General features: G+C 27.7%; 1 protein-coding gene across 2 annotated transcripts in view; it reads right to left on the bottom strand.

Annotated features, from left to right (window-relative positions):
- LOC142317284 (RUN and FYVE domain-containing protein 2-like) overlaps positions 1–25,035 on the bottom strand; it is a 135,324-nt gene that overhangs the window by 11,912 nt on the left and 98,377 nt on the right. For both annotated transcript variants that reach the window (XM_075353701.1, XM_075353702.1), the window contains one exon: positions 14,982–15,079. In XM_075353701.1, coding sequence (XP_075209816.1) covers positions 14,982–15,079 — 98 coding nt within the window. The remainder of the gene's footprint in view (positions 1–14,981; positions 15,080–25,035) is intronic.

A 25,035-nucleotide genomic window follows, 5' to 3' on the forward strand; every position in this document is an offset into this window, starting at 1 on the left:
AAGGATATGGCAGTATTTTGGGTTAATGATAATATTCAAAGCCTTATTGGTAGTGTATAGTTTAGCAGTAAAGACTTATAATATTAGGTAGACCACACATATAGGTTCTGTCATTAACAATAAATGCACATCTAACGATATCATTCTGTTTTGATCCAACTGTGTATACTACTGCGTTTGGGTTTGTCTTGGAGAGAGATTGATAAAACCTTTGCTTAAAGGTGATAGGTGTTGTCAATTTTTTATTGTGTATGGTAAGGTCAAAGATAAAAATTATGGGGTTGATTCTCGATGGAGGATATGAACAGGGAAAAGTTGAAAAAATAGGTGTGTAAAAATTCAGAAAGTGCAGTAAGTATTGGATACAAATACCTACACGAGCAGTATAATGAGGATGATCCTCATTCTGCTGTAAATTAGGATTTGCAAGGGCTGCATTCAAAATTGGGTGATTCAGTTGTTCTTTAAGACAGGCAAAGTAAGATGCTACAAGTTGTTCCTGTCTGTCCCAAACTGGCTTCCTGCAATCAACAAATATGCTAGTGGCAGGGCTTGATCTAAAACCACCTGTAGCAAGACAAAGGAAAGCATGATGTACAGGATTCAACATCTTAAGTGCGGTATGATGCGCTGAAGAGTGAGCGAAACAACTATAATCTGAACAGGAATTAACTAAGTAATAATAAAAACGCAATATATATATATGATCGATGGACTTCCCAATTGGTGTTGCTAAAGACTCGCAATATATCTAGAAGTTTGGAACATTTTGTTTTTAATTGTTTGATGTGTTTGACCCTTGTAAGACAGCTATCAAAAAACAAACCTAAAGATTTAATGTTAGGAGACAGCAATTGGCTCTCAGTTGAGAAAAACCTGTGGAATAAAAAGATATTGCGGGCTATATTGAAGGAGAAGACTACATCATATTTTGTTTTCTTAGGCGAAAAAGTGAAGCCAGTGACTTTAGATCAAGCTTCAAAATGAGATACAATATTCAACAGTAATAGTTTCTCAGCTGTGGCTGTTGAACAAGATGTGACATATATAGCAAAATCATTAACAAATAAAGAATATGAAACAGGTGGCAGCACACATTTAGTAATACTATTGATGGCTATAGCAAACAAGGTGGCACTTAATACACTTTCTTGAGGCACTCCATTCTCCAAGGTGACACTATCTGACAAAGAATCTCCAACACGAACACAGAAAGTGTAAAAAAAACCAGTAATGACAATTTTTATTCAGTCAAAACATAATTATCTAAAACCATTAATACCATTTAAAAACTTCAGTATCCTTGTTTGAACAGAGTGATCTCAACTATAAATAATGAATCAAAATGAAAAGATTGCTTTATAGGATTACTTCTTTCCGAGTGTTCTGCAATATATTTCAAATACATAATCCCTCCTGCAATTCCCTTAATTTGCTTCCTTTGATACTTCTTTATGGTAATTTGATCAATAACATATGTAAAAAATAATATCTGATTATGAGAAAGTAGTTTCCACACAAATTCACTACCTTTGAAATCTGACTTTCATGTTACAAGCATACAAACATTGATTAGGATTGAAAAGTTTCTGAATTTAGTAAACTTCCCAGACTTTCTCTTCAATTAACACAGAAAAAAATAAAATATTTTAACATTATAATCCATTATTTTCAAATAAGTCCTACATTAAAAAGAAGACATCAGATGGGAATATCTGAGGCCACCATGGTTTTAAAATCCCTACCTAGCCCCTAAATTTTCAAAATTACATATTGTGAAACTTAAACTTTCTTTTCTTTTAAAATATGTTTTACCTTAAAAAATTATAGCTCATATAGGAGAAAGAATGTACACACTCCTTCCCAATGGCCTCATGCTCGAGATCCCCTTAATTAACATAACTTGAAATATTCAAAAAGGCAGTTTTCAAAATGCATTCTATCATAAAAAAATTAAGATATATATAATGGAATCCAACAATTCTTGGCTCCCTTGCCCTCTAAAACACCCAGCCTAAATGAAAAAAATAAAAATAAATAAAAAAAAGGTATCACAATATTCTAACTTTTCTTTCTCTAAATGTATGAAGAAAAAATTCAAAGACATACAGAAGAAAAGATTCAGGATTACTTACTCTCCAAAGTTCTTAAGCCTGTTAACTAACATAAATTTAAACAGAAATGCTAGAATCATTCTTCTTAAAAATATTTTTTACCTTCTGAAAAAAAAAATTAATAACCAAAATGTTGTCCAAGAAGTTCAGTCCTCCTTTAGAACTTCTTTTCAGGGCCTTTAGTTCCTTAGTTCAAAGTTGAAAGCTTGGGATGGATACACACTCCCTTTTTTTTCCAAGTGTGGTTTGTCAACAAACTATGTTACTTAAAGTTTGTGCTGTACTTAAACCCATGTACTCCTTAGCTCCTTAAGTCCTTCAATAGTAAAAAAATTTGGATTTTGAAAATTTATTTTTGAAGGACACAGAAACCTCAATATCAAAGAAGCAACCCAAACCTTTAACTAATTAAAATTGAAATTAATCATTTCTTATCTTTATATTATGAAAATCAAAATAGTTCAATGTTCTAAAACATTAAACTTCAAAACTTCTGTTTTTTGGAAGAGAAAAATTCATATCATGTTCAAGCCCTCCTTGGCAATACCCTTCAATTATGAAAATCTGTTGGGCAGTTGGCATAAAAATGAATAATTTTTGAAATTAATTAATTTACATGAAATTAACAATTTTGTACTTATTACCATCAATACGGTTTTTTATGGCTTAGAATTAAAATAAAAATTCTGGTGCAAAGCATCATTTATATTTTGTTCTATTTATTACAAGTGCACAACAGCAGTATTCTACAAAAAAAAACTTGCATGGGAAGTTAATATTAAAACACAAGATTAAAATATAATCTATTTTTTTAACATTTATCTATTTTTAAGTATTTTTCGAAAAGTATTTCGCTATATAAATCTCAAACGATCCATCATGAACTTAATTAAAGTTAAAAAAAAAAATATTTTATATTATATCTATCTTATTCAATAAATTTTTTTACAAGATAATTTTACTGCTTCTATGTGATGCTAGTACATGATCATCAGCTGAGCTAAACTGGGTACTCCTGCAATTTATATATAAAAAATTTAATGTACTTGTACATATTCTTCACAATATAATAAGATAAAAAGGGACATAATAAGTCCATTTGTACTACTTCTATCAATTAATTTCTGCTCATCAAAACAAAATTCTAGCCCGTTGTGTATATACCATGATTAAAATGTATTCCTTTAACATTAAATATTTATGGGAGAGCATTCTCTTAAATAACAATTTTCAAACTATCGCTCTTGCACATAATAAAAGTTAGAAGTTTATTTATTTTTTTTTTTAATTTTCAAGTTAATAATAATTTTGTGTGTGAATGAAACTGGATATTTCTTCTAGTACTTTAAGGAGATAGAAAGTTTGTTTGTTAGGTTGGTTTTTCTGAGGGTAATCTTAGAAATAAATGAGTATGACAATTTCTTCACTGTTTTAAAACTTATTATTTGAGTGTCTGTTACAGGCTACATAATTACCCAACTAACATTCACCCCCTTTGCCAATATTATACTAATTTCATCCCCCCTTTGGTAAATTTGTATGGTAATAAGATCATTAACATATATGTAAAATACAACATATTTACAAGGAAACCAATTATGGTTTCTCTTGATTTCTAAACTTTATTTGCTATATAATATGACACAACTATTTTCATACAGAATGAAATTTGAAAAATCCACAATGATAATCTACAACCACTAGAATAATAAACCAGAACTAGATTTTTAAATAATAAAGAATCTCTAGATTTCTAAGAATTGAAAAACTATCTAATTCAAGAAATTCAACAAGTCAAACATAAATATTAGAAAATTGAAGGATGATGAATTTTACATTTTAACCTTGAAGTAAAATGAGCTGTTATAATAACAATATCATAGAAAACAAATATCAAAGAATGGTTTCAACACGCAATGCATAAACTGATGATTACCTACTGAAACAAAGTCAAGCCTCTTATTAGAACAGAAAGCCAGATATCAAAAACAAACTACAAATGGAAAGGCAAAAGAAGCTGGAACATGTCTTGAGACTTACACTTATTACATTGAACTGATAAATTATGTATGCTGTTAAAATTTTATGTAAAGGGAAACTAGGTTTACTTTTTTTTATCGTACAATGATACCAGATGAGCAACTTATAACTAAACCGCAATAGAATAAACAAAACGGGAGTAACATGTAACATTTTATGAATGAAATCAAATCAAAAATCAAATTAAATTCTGTATTTATAAGTAAAAGTTTACATATTTACTATACTTTTACAAACGATATTCAAAGTAACTGTCCTAAAATAAATAGGCATTTGTTTGAGTGATCATATTGAAAGTTACTGGATGAAGAAGTTTGTTACCAATGCTGACAAATCTGATTGAATGTTCACCTTCAGTTCATTGATATTGTGGGGATTTGACTGAGATAATTAACTCTTATCCTTCAAACAGCCCAAAAGGAAAAGATTGCAACTAGATCAATCTAGGGAATGTAGAGGCCACCACCCTCTGCTAACAGTACATTATTCTGTAAAAGCTGCATGAATGCATGGCTAGTGCTAGTGAATACGTTGCTTCGTCTTGTTGGATGAAGTCATACTCTTTTTCATGATCTATCAACTAAACATAGAATTTTAAATTATGAGGTAATTCTATATTGACAGTCTGGTCAAAAAATATTGGCCTTACTATAGGATTATCAGAAACAACAAACCATACACCGATTTACTCATTGCAAAGGTGATTCAAACATCTGATTGAAAAATGCATTTTAGAAAAATCACAACTGTAAAGAACGAAGAATGAAACTAGCAAAGAACTAAAGCATTAAAATTTAAACCATCAATAATGGATGAGAATAATAACATACACAAATAATAGTGTTACTAGTAGAAGCAGTATTAAAAGGTGATGATTAAATAACCAGTTTGAGCCAGCTTGGTTTGGTTTTCAATGTTAAATGATGTTTTATAAAGTGAAAATCATCCTAATATTTTTAGTTACATTTGGGCATATTTTTATGCTTTCATAAGGCTGCAGATTTGCATATATATACAAGCACAGTTACTAGACAGATCTTCCTTCACTTACCAATTCTTTTCTATTACAGAAAAGAATCAATTTAAAATTTAAAAAAAATGTTACACGAAAGTTCTTTTAGATGTTTTTTGTTTTATTATTGTTAAAATGAAATCTTTTAGTAAATGTATTTCCAGTGAGTAAATAACAAAAAACTGTTTCTGAAATAGTGGATAGGGTCTGTACTTCAAGTTTCATAAAGTTTCCAACAAAATTAAAAAAAGATTCTATTTGCTTTAATCTTTGACTAAAATCTTTGCTAACATTAATCTGAGTAAATCACTTGCAGACAAGAGGAAATATCATATCCAAATTCTCCAATTAAAAATCTTCTTTAAAATTAAACTGATTTAAAGTTATTTTTAATGATTATTTCTGTTTTCCTAAAATGCACCCACATCTTGTAAATTAAATAAAGCCCCAAATAGAAGCATCTTAAAAAAAAATTATTAGAAACTGGCTCTAAGTCAATTTAATTCTTATTCTCCAAGTTTAACCCCTTAAGGTATATTTAACATGCATTTTCAGCAAATAAATTACAAAAAAAAATTCTGGTAAATAATTAAAAAAAATAAATAAATAAAAATGTTATACATTTATTTTTCTCACATTGTATTTTTTAAAGCACATAACATGTCAAGGAGTTAGGAAGTCCTCTTAAAATTTTTATTTAAATAGTAGCTATGATTTCAATCACAGTTGAGGTAGGTTTATAATGCATGGTTGTTTAAAATTAATTTGACTGTTAATGTTTAGACAAAAGTACATGCAATGGGTTAATTTGCTTCAGTTTTATATGAAGTGCAAACGTATAATTAAAAACAGCATTATCAGCAATACTGATATAATAACAAATTTAGATACACAGGAAAGAATTAAAATAACAAATACTAAATATTATGAAACATATTAACCAGTACAATTTTTTATTAAATTTGCGGTATATTTAGAACCGACATCCTAATTTCATAAACTGTAAAACTAAATCAAAACTCTCAGTATATTTATAATTTCAATAGTGAAAATTGTGTAGCTATTCTAGCAGAAGTTTATGGAATTTTCTTATAAAATTAATTTTAAATTTTTTCAACAGAATTTGTAAAATTTAAAAGCTATTTCATGTTAAAAATGGATCTTCTAGTTGAAACAGTGATTTAATATTGCAATGGCTTCATTACAAAAATTATATCCTTATCTATCAACAAAAGTTTTTAAACAAACTGTCTAATAATTCACTGGTATTTAGATTTCATACATGGTAATCCTATGATTTACTAAATAAGATTAAGGCAACATTTCATAATTTATGACAAATATAACCCTGTAGAATACAAAACGCTGTCAGATAAGGAGCGTGGCTTACATAATTATGGAGTTAACATATAAATCATCTGCTTAAAAGTTTCCTTTTGAGGAAGGTTTGTTGTATAAAGATATATTTACTGATGTTTAACACAGTATTTACTGAACATACGTTCAATCAATTCAATGCTAATAGAAAAAATGGAATAATAGAAACATAAAAATCAACCCAGTGGCCCTATTATAAAATGGACCATGATAAACTGCTGTATTTGATTTTTTACTATTTAATCCAGCAATTTTCTTTAATACACTACACTGACCATTGTTAGCATACGTTTTCTGGATGCAGTGTGTACTGCAAGGCTGAACACTCAATTCCTATAGCTCATCTATAAAATTATTATAGCGTTTTAACTGCTTTTTTAATTATCTTTTTATACTTATGGTATAATAATTACAATACTTGTTTTTAAATTTACACACCTGTAACATCCAAACTATGCTTTTCTCTTACTTTCATTGTTCAGTTCAGAGGAAATCATAATTCACTGGTAGTCTTTGGGATACAACTATTCTTGAATGTAATGAAAACTATGACAATTAATAATTTGGGAACTAGCTTGGGTTTTCATCTGTCCAAACTAGTTTTATTCATAAGAAAGTAAATTTTATTGTTTGGTTATCATTTTTTAGTTTCAAAAATAAGTCACCTTTGTAACGGACAATCCTAATTGCCATTTCTAAAAAAAAAATTGAACCTAATTGCTTCTCAGAAAATGATCATAAACTGGGAAAATGCAAATTAGACCTGACTGCAAGAGGATTAGCATGTTTTTGAATGAAATAAAATTACAGTATTTTAAATAAAAATGTAGATTCTATAATGATCTATATCATGTAAAAACATAATTAATATATATTTGGGAAGACTAAAACAACGCATATTTTTTTTTACTTTGGGTATATACATCTGTCTACATTGGTATTTGATTCTGACAGACGTCCTGTTTCACTAACAATGAATATCAAAAAGCTGAAAATTTGCCTTTCTTTATTACTTCAGCTAATATGCAAGGATATCCTTCAATGGGTGAAACAATTTCAATTGTAATCTAATTTTGACATTAATATTTCACAAAACCTTATAAATGGATCACATCAACACACTCTTTGCTGACAAAAAATTTTTCTTAAGTTTCATCTCACCCGTGCTTTAACATATGAAATATTTACAATGTCTAAGTAGAAATAGTTTCCTGATTTAGAGTCATATAAGCTAAATGCATTTGATAGATAATCTGTTCTGTTAAAATATGTTTCTACTTCTGTTATAAGACTTTCACGTTTCATATTATGTAACGGCATCAGTTTAGCAGTTTTAATTACTCGCCTTTATTTTTTTTAATATATTTTCAGTTGAATGAAAAAAGCTTAATTACTTTAAGGAAAATTAAAATTCAAGAAACTAATCATCAATTACTTTCCATGATTTTTTAAGAATTAACCGATTTTCTTTTTTCTACTATATTTCAATACTTAAAATCTATATGATTATGAAATTATTCTGATAATTTGACAAAAGGTAACAATTACAATAAATATAAAGTATATGAATATATAAAATATTATTTGCATTGTTATACAACAATGCAAAAGCAAAGTTGACTAGCTAGTTGATTAGCGAGGTTGACTAAAATATTGAGATAAATGAAGTAAAAAAGGTTGATTAAGCAGCAGATTAGGAAACAGTGATCAATATTAAAAAAATATTAAATTCTTATTGGAAAATTATTTTATAAGGACTATAATAACAAACATATCTGGAATGTAAACACCGTTTTATTATTAATAAATATACATAACTTTCAACAGGATAATTTTATTGTTACACGGAAAAGTGTACCTTAAACTGTGGGGTGGGTAGGAAGTCCCTTTATACCATAATAAATCCAGCTTAATTGGGCAATACTGCTGCTGGAAAAGGCGGGGAGGATAAATCATGATAGGGATTGTCTGGTATGTTCATTCTGTGGTGGGGGGATTTCTGTGGTGGGATATCCTTAGTCATAGTAGAGTGAGGAATGATGGTGGATACAAATGCTGTCAAAGAAATCTGTGGAAACATTCACAAAAAGAACCTTTGTTATCATGTGTGTGGGTCCACAAATGTCCACACACTGATAAAACATTGGAGAATATTATGAATGACTTCTTTGTGTGTTTTGGGAAACCATCACCATCACGGCAAAAGTTACTGACATGGGAGAAGAAGGCTTTTGCAATGGGAAGCGTTTCCATTGCAAAATCGAACTCATTAGTGATCGATACAACGATCACCGATGGAATCAATGTGCAATTGTTCTACAGAATTTGGCAATCCAAGATCGACAATGTGAGATCATATGCGGAAGGACTTGAAGGTATGTTTTCGTTCCTCCACAGTTAATGAGTTGAGGAACAATGAATGACCTTGATCAACATGTTAATGGATGTCAGTTATTGCTTGACTGCTTTTTGAGAGCAAACGATAAAAAGAACATCATTTTCTCAGATGAATCAAGCTCTTATAAACGAAATGTTTTTTCTGGGCAAAAGATAATCCTCATTTTTTTGTGAAAACTGAACACCATCTGCCTCATGTTATGATTGGGATGGGATGACAGCTGAACATCTCCTTGCTCCTTATTTTTTCAATGGCATAGGTTAATGAACACAGTTATCCGAGAATGACTGACAAGTGGCTGCTTCCAGAATTAACAGCAAAAAAGGGATCGCTAATAATCTTTCAGCAAGACAGTGCTCCAGTGCATTTCACATTGATTTTCACATATGCTTCAATGAAATTTTTACAAATCGGTCTATTGAATGTGGGTTTTCCATTCCTTCCTCAAAATCTGGTGCCACTAGTGAAGATAACCAGTCATATACAGCATTTTTCACATCAGTATTGTCATCGTAGCACTGACCAGCAAGGGACCAACTTGAGATGGAAAAATATGCCACTCAACATGAAGTCAGGGCTTAAGTGGGTGCTTCAATTAGTCCCAGCCAAAATGTTCAATCAAACTTTAAGTTCCACTGACAACATATGAACAAGCATTATCTTAAAACAACAAAATCCAACAGCTGATCATGCCTCTCCTCCTACTTTGGATTGCACCGAGAGTTTCACAATAAAGCAAAGCATTTACAGTCCCACCTCTCAGCAAGAAGTCGTCGGCCAACAAATTTCCTTTCTTATCCCAAAAGACAGTGCACAAGAAGATTTTTCATGTTGAAAAGGGAGTTTTGAACTTGTTTTTTTTTTAAGATTTGTGCCCCCATTTCATAGACTGCTATTTCGATTCTGCAGTGACATTAAACCCATGTCTTGTCACCAGTCACTATTCAACTAAAAACTTTGTCATCTTCATTTTCGTGTCAGGTACGAAAAGTCTGAGGACAGACTTAATCATTTGTTGGTTTATAAGTGCCATAAACATTTTTGGTGCCCAACGAGAACAGAATTTGTGAATTTGCAAAAAATGTTCATGAAATTTCAAGTAACTTATTACATAACAAAAAATTGTGGATTTTCTTTAATTTTTTCCATCCAATCGCATAATCAAATTGTTATTCACAACGGAAGGACATTCACTCTATTATCTGCCATTCACATTACTGTCTCCCTCTTTGAACTGCTGCATCCCCACTTTCTAACCGTTTCATCACTCATAGATTTTTTACCATAAATTTTACTAATTTTCTGATGAATATAAACTGGTTTGAAATTTTTTGCATTTAAAAATCGGATAACTGCTCTAATTTCATAATCGACAGGATTCTCATGGCTTGGAAATTGTAAACAATGTTTAATGAACTGTAAATAAACATTGCTATAATTATAATGGCGTCTATTAAAATCCAACAAATGCGAGAAAGTAGCTGCATGTTCAGCATTGAAATCTCAATGCTGCAGTGGTGGTACAAGGAAGTGGTAGTTACTTTCCAGATTTGCATACTGTATTTAGTATAAAATATAGTAAAGTGAAATTAAGCAACACTGGAATGCTAGAGCACTGGATTTAAGGAAAAGGGTGAATATTTTGGTCAAGGGAGGTTTCTAAAACTTGCCCAGGAGAAGTTAGTAATAAAAATGTATTGTTCATTACTGTATGGACAATATAAACAGAAAATAACAAGTAACCCTTTTTACAAGGAATTAGTGATCAATATTTACCCTTTTCATGTGGATATTCATATTATAATATCTACTTAGTTTAAATTAATGATTTTTAAGGTTTGGTTATTATTATAAAGTGTTGTAAATCAGAGGGGGGAGATCAATTAATTAAATTTCATAAATTTTTAATCCAACTCTCAAAACTTCTAATGTAGAGCCCACAAGATGATTTTCTTGACAAGTTTACATTTAATTTTTGTTCTTTATTTAAGAAAGAAATTAAAAATTCTACTCGCTTTCCAAACACATGGAAAGCCATAAGATGTTTCCAAATCTAGAGTCGCATATGTTTATCATAATTTGCAGTTGGTACTGTCTTAATGGTGCTAATCTCAAAATGGCTAGAAAATTGATTTAACACACAATCAAATATTATATTTCACTACAAACGTGTTTGTTCACTCATAACACACTGATTTTCTCAAATTTTAATGTGTTTATAAATTTGTATTTTTTTTTTGTAGGTTGTTAAGCAGTTTTCATGGACTACATCTAAATGTTTTTAGATAAATAAATACATGTATTTATGACAATAAGGGGCTTTCTATGTTTTTTTTATAGTTTATTTCAGAGACTATACAAAGGTACAAAGGTACTATGGGCAATGCTGGTTTACGTTCTTTGTAACAACAGGTACATGTACATCTAGTCTGTTGATACAGTTTAATCTGCATATGCCAAGGATGTAGTAAAAGTATGTGCAGTTCATGTCAGTATAATTCATAAGACTGCACATATTGTGTTTATGGGTTTGAAAACGATGCGTATATTCTAACAAAAATATTTTTTCTTAAAAGTTAAACAAAAAATACCATCTTGATCAAGAATTATTTTCTTTTTTTTATTCTTCTGAAATTTTCTTCAGCAATAATACCTGTCTTGCAAAACATATATATAACGTTTAAAATTTGTTTTCTAACTACAATATAAACTTTTCCACTTTTAAATATTTAATAAAGACATTTCCTTTTCTTAATCCGCACTTCAACATCCATTTATTGTAATATCATAACCTTAAAATTATTAATCTATATAGTAAAACTGGGTAACATTCAGGACTGTTTCTAGTTCTTAGTGTAGTTGTAATAAATCTACAATACATATATGTAAATATATAAGTCAATTATAGCTTCACAAAATGATTAAGGATGATTTATATGTCAGAAAAAAGTACTATTTTGCATGTAATAAGTAAACGTTGATGTAATCTGTAATCATCATCCGGTACAATAAAAATCATTACAAGCATCCAGGAAGCCTGAACCGGTTCTTAATTTAGTGGTAGATCATAATTACTAAAATGGTTTTTATCTTCTAAAGAAATAAAACTTCATCCATTCAATATTTGTAACTCCTTATTACATGGAACTTATTTTTTTAACAAATTAGACAAAAACTGATCAATGAAGGCGAAGGCTTTTTTTTACATAAAAAAAAGAGTTGTTATACAAATTTAACAGGATCAAATTCTGAGTATAAATTAATCTAAGTTGAATCTTCAACATTTAATGTTAAAAAATAAAAGAAAACATTTGCCGAGTTCTCTGTGCCGCTGAATGATGATTCTCTATAATTAATATTAATGGGAACGTAAATCTTAATTTAATTAACATACTTAATAATGTAATAATTTATATTAAAACAAAATATATTAAAAAACATACAAAAATATTAATAAAACACAAAAATAAAATAAACTGGTAATAGGAGAGGTGTGGCAAACCATATTACCAAGGTGCAACCACAAAAAAAAAATACAATAAACTACTAGGACAATTAATTAAAACAAAAATGCAAATAAAATAAATAAAAAATATGTGAAAAAAACAAACAGAAAAAGCTGGAATTTTTAAAATGAACTTCACACATATTATCTATAATTTTTTTTATTTATATACATATCACTTAAAGCAAATCTGCGTTTTACAAATTTAAACTACAATAATTATTCATAAAATAGACCATTTAATACATACTTGTAATACAGTTACTTTTCATTTTTCATTTTGAACTTTAATAAAAATATAAAGTATATTACATTTCCATTATAACAAATATTAGCATTATATAAAATGTAAATATGGCTGCCTGTGGAAAAGGTTTGCCACTTTCTCCATTAGTTCTTACTTTTAATTACTAACTAATATTTTAATTTTATACTACTCAATAAAGTTTTGCTTAATGCATCTGTTAAAATATAAATATTTTGTTTATTATTTTCATTATAGAAAATATTTTTCAACAATTATACTTTAGGACAAGATACTGTTCCTTTTTCTAATGCCAAACTGATGACTATTAGAGCATAATCTGTTAAAAAAAATCTATTGAGAATAATTCAGTCGGTGCAAAATGAAACACTTAACTGTGACTGTAACAAATTTCAAACTTATTTTTTAAGTTTCAATAATAATTAGGCTGTTTCTTTTAACCAGATATGATGTCTGTACATCTACCACAATCAAAATAAAACTGTATTTATTTATCTCTAAATAAATACCTTACCAGCAAAAAGTGTAAGAATGAAAGTCGTCAGTTAAAATACTAAAAATTTGTAGTAACAAATCTCTCATAAGGGAAAATTTTTCTTTAAGATGAAAATCTAGAAAATTTGTTACTATGAAGTTTCTGTTGTAACTGAAACGTAACTATAAGGTAGAAAGAGAATGATGGAATGTAGTATGTCAGCCAATGTGTTGGTTATAATTAAGAGCAAAATGTATTATTTCCCTGATAAATAAATTAAATTACATTAAAACTTTTGAGGTAACAACCTATAATCAAACAAAAATCAGATGCATTAAGAAATACAATAATTTTTTTTAAATTAACATCTATGTATAAAAAACTTCTTGAAGAACTGACTTCATACCTTTTTGACATTTATACAAACATCTAAAAAAATTAACTTACAGATAGATCTTTACATTCATTCAGCACCATTTATTATAATATTATCTAATATTAATTAAATTTTTTAAACAGTTATAAATAAATATAGTCTCCATCTGATAAATGGAATGTTCTTAATGAGATCTTTGGAAAGCTGTATAACAATTTAAAAAACATACATAAAAAATCTATGAACAACACCATTTTATGTGGTAAGTAAACAATATTTATTTTTTAAAGAATAAATTCAAAATTGCAATAACAAGTACTATGAGTGCACGTAGGTGTGTGGTAATACACATATATAAAAGGCAAAAATAGAACTTTTAAGAAATTATTATACCACATCTTTATTTACTTGAACTATTTACTTAATTTTGTTAATGACATTAATTTCATGATTCAGTCACTCATTTCGTAAATTACAATAATAAAATGACTACCTTAAATTTATTACTTTATATTGGTAATTGTCATATAAAAATGAAAATAATATACCGATGTGCTTAACTAATATAACAGTATAATTGTATGAAAAGATTACAAGCTTTCCCTTACATTACCATTGGAAAAAATCTCCAGTAAAATAAAACAAAAACTAGTTTTAAGTCCATTGGTTTAAGGAATATTATGTTTGAAATGGTAAGGGTGAAAAGGATATGTCTGGAACAACATTTTTGTAGAAAGTAATTAAAAATCTTAAAACACTGATTCACTGAATGCATGAAAAATAATTTTGTATCATAAAATGGAGGTAAATCATTTGAATAAAACAGTCCAACATTAGCTTAAATAAAATAAAAGCATATCTAACATACTTTTTTCACCATTTGATTGTACACTCACTTTTAATAAACAAAGTAACTTCTTTTTCTTTCATAGTTATGCTGTTGTATTTAACATTTGTTTTCATACAATATTTTCTGAAGAATTTTTACTCGAATGCAGATTGTAAACTTATAAAAAATTTTTAAGATTTATATATAAACTGCTACTTGTATAGAACAAATTTATGAAGCATAGGTTTATACTGAGATTAATTTTTATAAACAGAATGTTAACAGTAATGCTGTTAGTTTGATCCTGTCATTTCTAGTCTCGATTTCTGTTGTTACAAATCAAGTACTTAAAGATAAAACAAAAAAATGGTTATTAAAATGTAAAATGCAGAATTCCAACTCTATATTTTGAAAAAGTTAGGAAACGAACCACCAGGCTCATTAAGAAGTAAAAAATTATGAAATATACCATCCTGGATAAAAATGTTGTATTATGAAAATATTAAATGAAATAATTCTGCATAGTCCACAATCTTATCAATACTAGAGTATTTTTATCAAAAAGGTAAAAAAATTAGTCATTTACATACTTTTCATCCAGCTTTTGTAAGGTGTCAGTCATAGCAAAAGTCTTAGCTTCCAATTTCGTGATTAGCTCAGTTTTATGCTTCAGTGAACTTTCACATTCCTGTAATCATTAGATGTTAAAAAAAATAAAATATAAAATTCTGAATACATTTGAGAAAAGAGTATAAATATCTTTTTTTGATTAATCAAGAACTATAAATAAAAAAAGTACATAATGCCTTATTTCAAAATGTTAGTACACTTAAAAACCTCAAAATGTGCAAAAATCTTCTGATAAACATCAGTAACTGAATACAACAAAATAGTTAAAAAAACACAATTAAAAATAAAATATATTATAAATAAGATGTAAATAAAACAAAGAAAGCTGAACTAGTCTGACAAAAACTCATCCATTTCTTGATAAATGAACATTACTAATATTCAGATAAATAAAATTAATAAAATAAAATAGAATAAATATGAATATTAGATACTTGTGTATGGGGACTACAAGATTAAATTACACACTGATGAACTGACTTTTGTATATATGAAATCATCATAACAATTATTACAGCTTGTAATTAAATATATTTAAATTACAAAAAACAAAACAGTACATTAAATTACCTCATTTTTTTTTCTCTAATTTTTATAAACTTTCATAATTTATTGGTATCTTAATTCAGATATTTCATGTTACTTGTTACATTAAACTTGCAGGATAATCATTCACAAATCTTACACCATAAGAAAGTAAGAGACCTGGGTTTATCTGACAGTTACTTTAGGTATTACTTAGGCTTTTTGAGTAAATCCTGAATGGAAACAATTTCTGGGTAAATCCACACCAAGCCACTAAACAAATGCTACCCTACCAACTGTATGGCAACTCAATTCATTAAGTATCAATCTGAGGTAGAGGGATCAAAAGGATAAGGAAACGGATAAGATGATCAGAGGATCGACCCGCAGAAGGTTGATCTTTTTAGTAACAGTAAACCAACAATTAATCTGTTTATCCAAGCACAGTTATGTTATATTCATAATTCATATTATTTATAAAAAATATGTTACAAGAATTCCTGAATATTTTTATTTGGTTTATGTGATTAAATATGATATACTAATCCTGCTGTATTAATCCTTATGTGAAAACACATCAATGAGTAAAATGCATTATGACCAGTTACAGCTGAGTTGCTTATATTATGTTACTAGAATTGTTTATTTTGTAACAAAAATTTGGCATACTGGTGTAGGTTTTAGCAATACATTACCTATCTTATCAGCTGTAAATACGAAAATGGTGCCAAACAACAACATTTTCCACTATTTTTATAATAAACACACAATATAAAGTTTGGAAAATTTTTTGCAGCAATTAAAACAATACTTTAATTGTTATGCAAGCATAATATTAATGTACATATATTTTTATACTTAAGGAGCTAAAAAAATTTCAATTTATAAATAATTAAATCTCAAATTTTATATTTCTTTGGCATCATGGGCTTACACAAATCTGACACTATTGAAGGCAATATGATTATAAAAAGTGTAATTTAAAATAACAGCCATTTTTTAAAATGTTAAAATAAAAAATTATCATGGTATAAAAAACCAATAACGTTATTGAAATGATTCAGAAATCCTGTCATTACCTATTTGTGGGAATTATTTTTTGAATTCCTTTCAAACTATTCCTTTTTATTTAAAAAATAATACTGTAGCCTGAAAGACAGAAAGCTAACTAAATATAATGTAAGATTATTTTAAAGAACTGTTAATCACTGGAAAACTTCATTATAACAGGTTTTACTAAAAAAAAATATATATATAAATAAGTATTTCTTGCAAATTCTTTAATTTAAGATTTGACAAAATATAACACTTTAGAAAATAGTTTGTCACTATTTTTTCACGGCAGTTTAAAAAAGCAATAAGAAACAACATCAAGCAGAATTAAAAAAAAAACTGTCGGCAATAATTTTCACTCATCCTTCTAACACAGGAATATTATGAATATTATGCAAGCAAAAATGAAGTAAATTATTTATTATAGTTCAAATAAACTGCAGTCACACTTACAAAAATTCTCTTAACTAAGAAACAGTTTATAAAATTTATGGAATATTTGATCATAATATTAACCAATCAATTTCTTCACAATATCAGTATCTCATCTAATCTTAAACACTAAAGGTAAGAAAAAAATTTTTTTCCGTAAAAGAGTACCTTTCGTTCAATGCCATATACACTGAATCTATACCACCAAAAACATCGGCAGCTTAATAACTGATTATTGACTATTTTAATAATAATTGGTTATTTTCAATGATGGCTATTTATAAAAAAAAAGAGCAAAAAACAAAATAGTTATACCAACAGAAACACAAACAAGGATTTTTGTCTGTTACATTTTTTTTGTTTAAAAAAATGAAGTTTCTGTAACCTCAGCATAACTTGTACTGAAATACAATGACATCAACTTTATAACACAATCAACAGAATATAACATTCATTAATTACACATGGATCCAAGCACTGACAAAATTACCCAAAATAATAAAATAATGCACTATATACATATATTTTTGGATAACATTTTTTTATAAAATAAACATTCATGTTCTACATTTCTGTTTTTTCTGAAATACATTTTCTACTTCAATTAAGTATTTTTTAAAGAAATTCATGTTCAGCAAAGTTTTAGAATTAAACCATACCTTTTACTTGCAGTAATTATACTGTTATTTCACTCCAACAGAAAGTATAAAAAAATGTATAACACAATGAATAAACTTAATTTCTCAAATCATGCTGCACCATTAAAGAATCGGTTCCAAATTATTTGAAAACTGTCAAATAAATCATCTTTTAAAATGTTAGTTTAATAGAATAATTTTTTAGCCTATTAACCAAGTTTAATGATGATGAAATTGTATGTTCAACGACAAAAAAATTCACTTCTAACAGCTGAATGTATATATCATAAATGCATTAAGGGATAATTGAGACATTCTAAACTAACATCATTTATAACTACTTTCCCATTGTTAAAGGACTGGATTAAAATACATTTTACAGTAAAATAAAAAGTAAAAAATCATTAAATATAACAATTAAAAAAAACATTCATTAATGCATACATAATTTCATTGCCGGTAACAGAATAATTTTACAATCTAAAATTAATTTAAGTAAAATGAGAACTGGAATCACATTTTGTTACAATGTTATTTTTGTTGACATCGGAATGATTTCTTTATCAACAAATTATTACAGAAAAAATGTGTTCACAACTAATTTCACTTTATAAAATTTGATTTACAAATTTTTACATGGATTTTTTAAGGATATATTCATACATATTAACAGTACGGGAAATAATGAAGAAAACCAATAAAATTTAATAATAAACAAAGAAAAGAATATTAAAAAAAAAAATTTTTTTAACTTTTACTTAATCCCTCAACTAGAATAACATCAAAACACACAGGTGTGTGTGTTCTAGGTTGATCATCAAATCATAGAATTCACAGCTCATATTCTAGAGTACATCAATGTTGATGACATTTACGACCATTATCCAGAACCATAGACAATACAACTTTCAGTCCATGTTTTTTCTGAATGAGTGGAAAATATATGTAAAAAGTATCAAGTTTATACAGGTAGTGTGAACGGAACTAAAATTTAAAGACAACAAATAATTTTTTAATATGCTGATAAGTGTGAGCATGAGACTTTTTTCTTATGAACATCAATCAATACATAGTTCAATTAAGAAAGTTAGTAAAGTTATATTCAAGAGTACTTTCAGACCTAATGTCCATCATCAATTTTTTACAAAAAAAATATAAAATTTACATACATTGAAAACTAAAAAAAAATTAACCATGACAATTCAGAAATTATCTAAATGTTATATGCAAGATACTATTCATTAGAGAGGTAGATGTACAAACACATAACTAACACAAATCATCCTTTTATCAATAACAAGGTGATTCATTAATTTATTTTTTGTTTATATCTATAAATATTTTATATTTCTAATTGCTCCAATTTTGCTTTACTAATATTTTTTTTTTTTTTTTAATTTAAAAAAAATTATTTTCAATATTAGTTACTATAAAATTACGTTTAATTAGATTACATGGAGCAGTTGAGAATCTATTTTTATTTGTGTATGCATTAATATGTTCGCAAAATCGTTCACTGAAAAATCTATTCATTTCTATATATATATATATATATATATATATATATATATATATATATTAAAGTTTTACGTTACATTTTAATGAAATATACTATTAAAATTGAGATGAATTTTTTCTTTTTCACCATAAAGAAAAATATTTTTTTGTAATTATTACCTTTGTAAGTAAGAATATATTTTTATTTGAAGACTGCAGTAATGTTCTTTTTCAAGGTATTTCAATTTATCTTCACGTAACTGTGTAGATGGCCATAAAAATTAATATTTTGATTCAACATTACCTCTTACTAGTAATTAATATTAATATCCTGAGTGTAAATATTGAGATGGCCAATTTTAGTTTAACTGTCAAATTAATATATATAACTAGTCAAGGGATTAAAATAATTATCAGAATTTGAAAGGAAACTTCTCTTTTAAACACATACATCAATAAAAAATATAATAAATAAAATAACAAAGTAGTCATTACTAGAGTAGAGTATTGATTTTATTCAAAAATTACTCCTTGGGTTCAAAACTAATTTTACTTCAAATAATTATAAAAGCTGAAATAAGTATTTCAGCAAGTTCACCTGACTGCAAGACCGATTTTAAGCAAGAAGTTTTATACAACAGCAAGAGAGCAAGTTCTATGATTACCTAGAAAACTTTGGAGAATATGACACACTTTCATTAGTCCAGATTAATATTATGTAAGCTGTATCCCTTATTTATCATATGACAGTATATATTTACAGAATTATACCACAGATTTGCTAGGCCAGGATGCATTATTAGTTAGAACCTGCAATAAATGGTGCAGCAATAAGTTCTGCAAGAAATAGAACTGAGGAAGTGACAATTCTGAAATTTAAACGCGTAAACAAAGGTCTCAGTAATTTGATGTTATACATCTATCTCTACAGGTAAGTCTCTTACATCTCTGTACAGATTTACTTAAGACAACTGTTTGGATTAGTAGAGTCTACATAAAACTGTTTGTAGTTTATAGCAATGAAATATAGTTTGAAGAAATTTGACAATGCATAGTTTAATTAATTTGCAATACTGTAAATAATTATTATTTTATATGAAAGTATTTTGGCAGTGGTGAACAAAAACATTAATGTATTACAAGATTATAATGATCTTTCCAGTTTTTATTTTCAAAAAAATATCTTTTTAAAGAACTCTCAAAGTAATATTTTGAATGGTTAAATTTACCTCAAGCACTAAAAGATGTAAAAAAGAGGACACTGCAATGTGTAACAAGGAACAGGAAATATTGTCAAATGATTTATTATACCATTATCCTTTAATACATAGATCACCATATGGTCAATGAAATTTATAGTATAAAAGAAAGCATCCCTCCTTATAACCCTTCCTACTTGATATTCCTAAAAGACTGCAAGTAGTGACCTCTATATTTGTCTCTGCAAATTTTTCCGTTAACTAATATTAGTATATTCAGAAAACATTAGCATCGTTAAAACTTTAGGTCAGTAACTTTTATCATGATAAATTAATTTACAGTGATTATGTTAAAAAACTGACGGCTTCCATTAACAAAAAAAATGAAATCCTAATCAATACTCTACAATAATCTCTAAACTGAAATAATAATGAGCTTATTTTACTTTTAGAACAATATGCAAAGTTGTGTAAATATGATCATCACATTAAATAGATTATTCTTTGTTTGCAGCAGCATTTGTAGTTGTGTTGTTTGCAGCAGAACTAGAAGTAGTAGTGGAAGTTATAGCAGCTGTAGAAGCAGTATGTGTTGTAGAATTATTTTCTTTATCTTTCAGCACATGATTATACTTCTGTAGGTTATTGAGAAGAAGTCCTATTTGACTGGTCTTGGCCTGCAGTCGACTAACCATTTCAGCTTTCTGCGTCAATTCCTCTTCACATTCCTAACCAACCACAAAAATAACGAACATCCTAAAAATCTTCAGTGAATATATCAATATAATTTTTAACTACTTTCCCATATCTTTTTACTTTGATGTCATTAAAGTAGATAGCTTAAACAAATTTACTGACAGGGTGACTTCACAAATAAGCAGATTCAAACCAACAATCATTATTCAGTATTTCAATGATTAAATTATCACCATTTGAAAATGTTTTATACACATTTTAAGGAAGAGAAACCCCCATATTAACAAATACTCTTAAAGAAAATAAGAAAAACTACCTAAAGTAACAGAAAAATATAGCAATTATCTAAAAAAGCATATTTTAAAGAAAAAATATTTGTATGATGCTGTTATTTATATAAAGTAATACAACTAATTAAAATTTCAAATAAATAAAAAGTTTTTTTACACATTTTTTCAATAAGTTTTCATTACAGAGGTGAAAATGAACATTTTGTAAATGATAACAAGCTATAAATAAATTCAGTAAAGTTTCATTTCATTATTATATTTACAAAAGTGTAAAGAGTTTATATATCAATAATATGTAATTTATTTGAATTCAAATATTTTACTGTACATATAATGAAAATATATGATAGCTACATTTATAAAAATAGTAATTTCATTTATAGAATTTCAAATGTAAAAGCTAATAACTTAATGCAAGACAGAGTGAGTATGTTTGTAACTAAAATTTAATATAAAAAATTATTAATGTCTCAAAGAGAAGATTATCAATCAATACCTTCATTCAGTACAAGTCAATACACATTGTTTGCAAATAATTTTGCAAAAATACTCTTTTTGCTTTCTGCTATATACTTCCGTCAAGTATTATGAGATCTTGTCTGCATTAGTAAAGCAAACAAACATACCAAAACTGCTTGTATAATAAGTGGCTACATGAGGACAGGTCAGATTAACAGTGATTCCCAAGGGGGAAGGCACCCCTTTTGGTAATGAATGAGGGCACAAACTAACTGATGGCTGATAAGTCTGAATAACTATACGCATATTCAGACTGGTTTTTTCACTCTACCTTTTATAAGAAATACGATTGTGTCTTCAAGGGAAAAATATTTCAGGAATGAAACAGTTTATCATATTTTCAGGTAGGAATCCCAAGAGGATGTTTTTAAAAACTATATATATATCAGAATTCTTTAAACCAAATGTAAAATAATGTTGGCAGTTTAAATGAGAATATTATTGAATAATTTATAACAATAAATGGATTAGTCAGCAAAGAAGTAGAGGAAAATTGTGATGTAAAATGAAAAGTAGAATTCTTGATTATGTAATTATGATAAAATTAAACAATGAAAATGCAGTTTTGGCATAATAATGAATAAGAAGATGAGATAAATAATGTGTTATTATTGAACACAGAAAATAGGTAAAAAAATCATTTCTGATAGGATAAATTTGAAATCTAAGCTTACAAAAATAGAGCAGATTTATAAGTCCAACACTTCATCAAAAGGCAATTATACAGAAAATCCATATGAAAGAATAAATAGACCAATTGTACAGATAAACAAAGTAAAATTTGTAAGCAATGGAAAAATGAAAGGTATACTTTTATACAGAAAGTATAAAAATAAAAAAAGTAAACTGTAAAGATTCTTTAAGGATAAAACTAACAAAAAGTGAAAGCAGAAAATGAAAACTGGTTAAAGAAGAGATATAATGAACAGAAAAGAAAATAATAAATAAAAATTAAACATAGCATACACAAACAGAGGAAAGCCTGGCATATTACACTAAAATGCATTCATAGAGACAATATGGATGGAGAAACTGTCATTAGTGAGAGAAGGAGTACGTAAAAATTACCTGATTCAGTGTTGAAAGAAGTATTTTCCACAGGCAAACAACAAAAGAGATAGTCATCCAAAACAAACGAGGAAAACAATAAGTTGTACTGGTCAAATTTTGTAATTTTGAAGAAAAGCTAAAAGAATTGTAGCTGTAAAACTACATAAAATTTTGGAAGCAGTGGAATATTAATAGAAAAAAAATAATGGTTTAAAATGGAATGTTACAAATAGGAAAATCTAACTAAGATGATAATAAAAATCCATCACTCAGAAAATTAAACTGACAAAAAATTGGTAAGAAACAAATGTAAAAAATAAAATTTTTGAAATAAGTAAGCAATAACAACATCGATGAAGCTAAAAAACAGATATTAGAATTTCATAACATTGGAAATAAAATTGGCCTCACAATATAATTTGAAAAGACAGAAATTATGCCCCAAAATCCAACACAATTAAAAGAAGTAAATATAAACAGTAATAAAATCAAAATAGTAACCCAATTTAAATATCTTGGAAAAATAATAACCAAAAACCTAAACAAAAAAAAAACATAATCCAATCAATAACAAACAAACTAGCTATAGCATAAAAATTAACCTGGTAATCTTTCAATAAAAAAATGCTTATTAATAAATGCAAAATTAAGGCACAGTCATAAAACCAGACAGACTTCAGAAAATCAAAAGAAAAAATGGAAGTAGCTGCATCAATAAAAAGTACCAGAAAGGCAGCTAGTGGTGGATCATGCCCAACAAAGTCATGTACAAAGAGTTAGAACCCATCACTGATACCATACGTAAGAGGAAACTAGAACTGTTTGGACACATCATGAGGATGCAAAATTCAAGACATCTGAATCAGCTGGTACAGTACAATCTCAACTAAAAAACACCAAGACAGGATGCAGATGGATCAAGTAAATTAAAGAGGATCTGAAGGAAATTGGCCTTACATAAGAAGACACCACAGATAAGATAAAATTAAACGAAAAAATCAAGAATAAAAACACTAGCTTCACACTTACAATAAAGAAACTCACAATACGAAAGTGTATTTCAACACCAGAAAAAGTGTTAAGATCAGAATGTATGAAAAAGTACTGGAAGGATTGCAAGGCTTGAACAGTCCCTTCAAGAGACTTGGGTAATGGACTGACTAAAGTGATACTATACGGTCATAAACAATTTAAAAAAATAATAAAAAAAAATAAATAAACAACTATGAGTAAACTGACAAACCATTATGAAACTATCAGTTATTCAAAGTAAATAATACTGGAGCATCACCAGTTGCCATGATGACATTATGCATGACCTGGTTTGACCCAAATGACAAGACCATAAACAATTTCTTCAAGGTAATTATCTTCACTGACAACTTACATGTGCGTGCTCTAGCTTTAATATGATGGAGCTTACTGCTGAAACTGTCAACCATTTACTGTACCAAACTGCCTTTTAACCAATGTTTCACTAAGTGGAGTTGCATAGGCTTGTTACCACCTGGGAATCCTAAATGACTTTTGTTCAGTTGTTTGCTGAGAAAAGAGACATATACATGAATAACTACAATTTTGGATAGTGCTTGAATAACACTATCATCAATGTAATGAAGGGTTATAAGAATTTCATAAAATTCAATAGTAAATAAACAACTGCTCAGATTGAACATGTAAGTCTGTGATTTTGTTCATTGATAAACAAAAACTGTATTAAAAGGTTAAGATTAACGAAGATAATGAATGTTGAGCTTGTAAACCTGAAAGTTGTTAGGAATATTCAGTAAAAGTAATGAAGTCTACACTAAACAAATGTAAAAAAAAAAAAAAATTTTTAATTTTATATCAAAATTTGACTGAACTCTTACATTTAAATAAGAATTACATTTAGAATAAGCTAGGAGCAGATGACTACTTCCAGAATAATATTTAGGAGATACAGGACTGAATAATACACATATTTATAAATCAGAATAAGTATCACCAAATTTAAAATAAAATTGTTACTGTGCTAAAGAAATTCAGAGAAGAAAAATGCGAAAACAACCTCACCACTGTAACATTTTATGCATTGAAAACATTTCGTAGGATGGTTATAGATGGTTAGACGAT

This window comes from Lycorma delicatula, chromosome 1 (assembly GCF_047948215.1).
Source record: "Lycorma delicatula isolate Av1 chromosome 1, ASM4794821v1, whole genome shotgun sequence".
In the NCBI taxonomy this organism is placed as follows: Eukaryota; Metazoa; Arthropoda; class Insecta; order Hemiptera; family Fulgoridae; genus Lycorma; species Lycorma delicatula.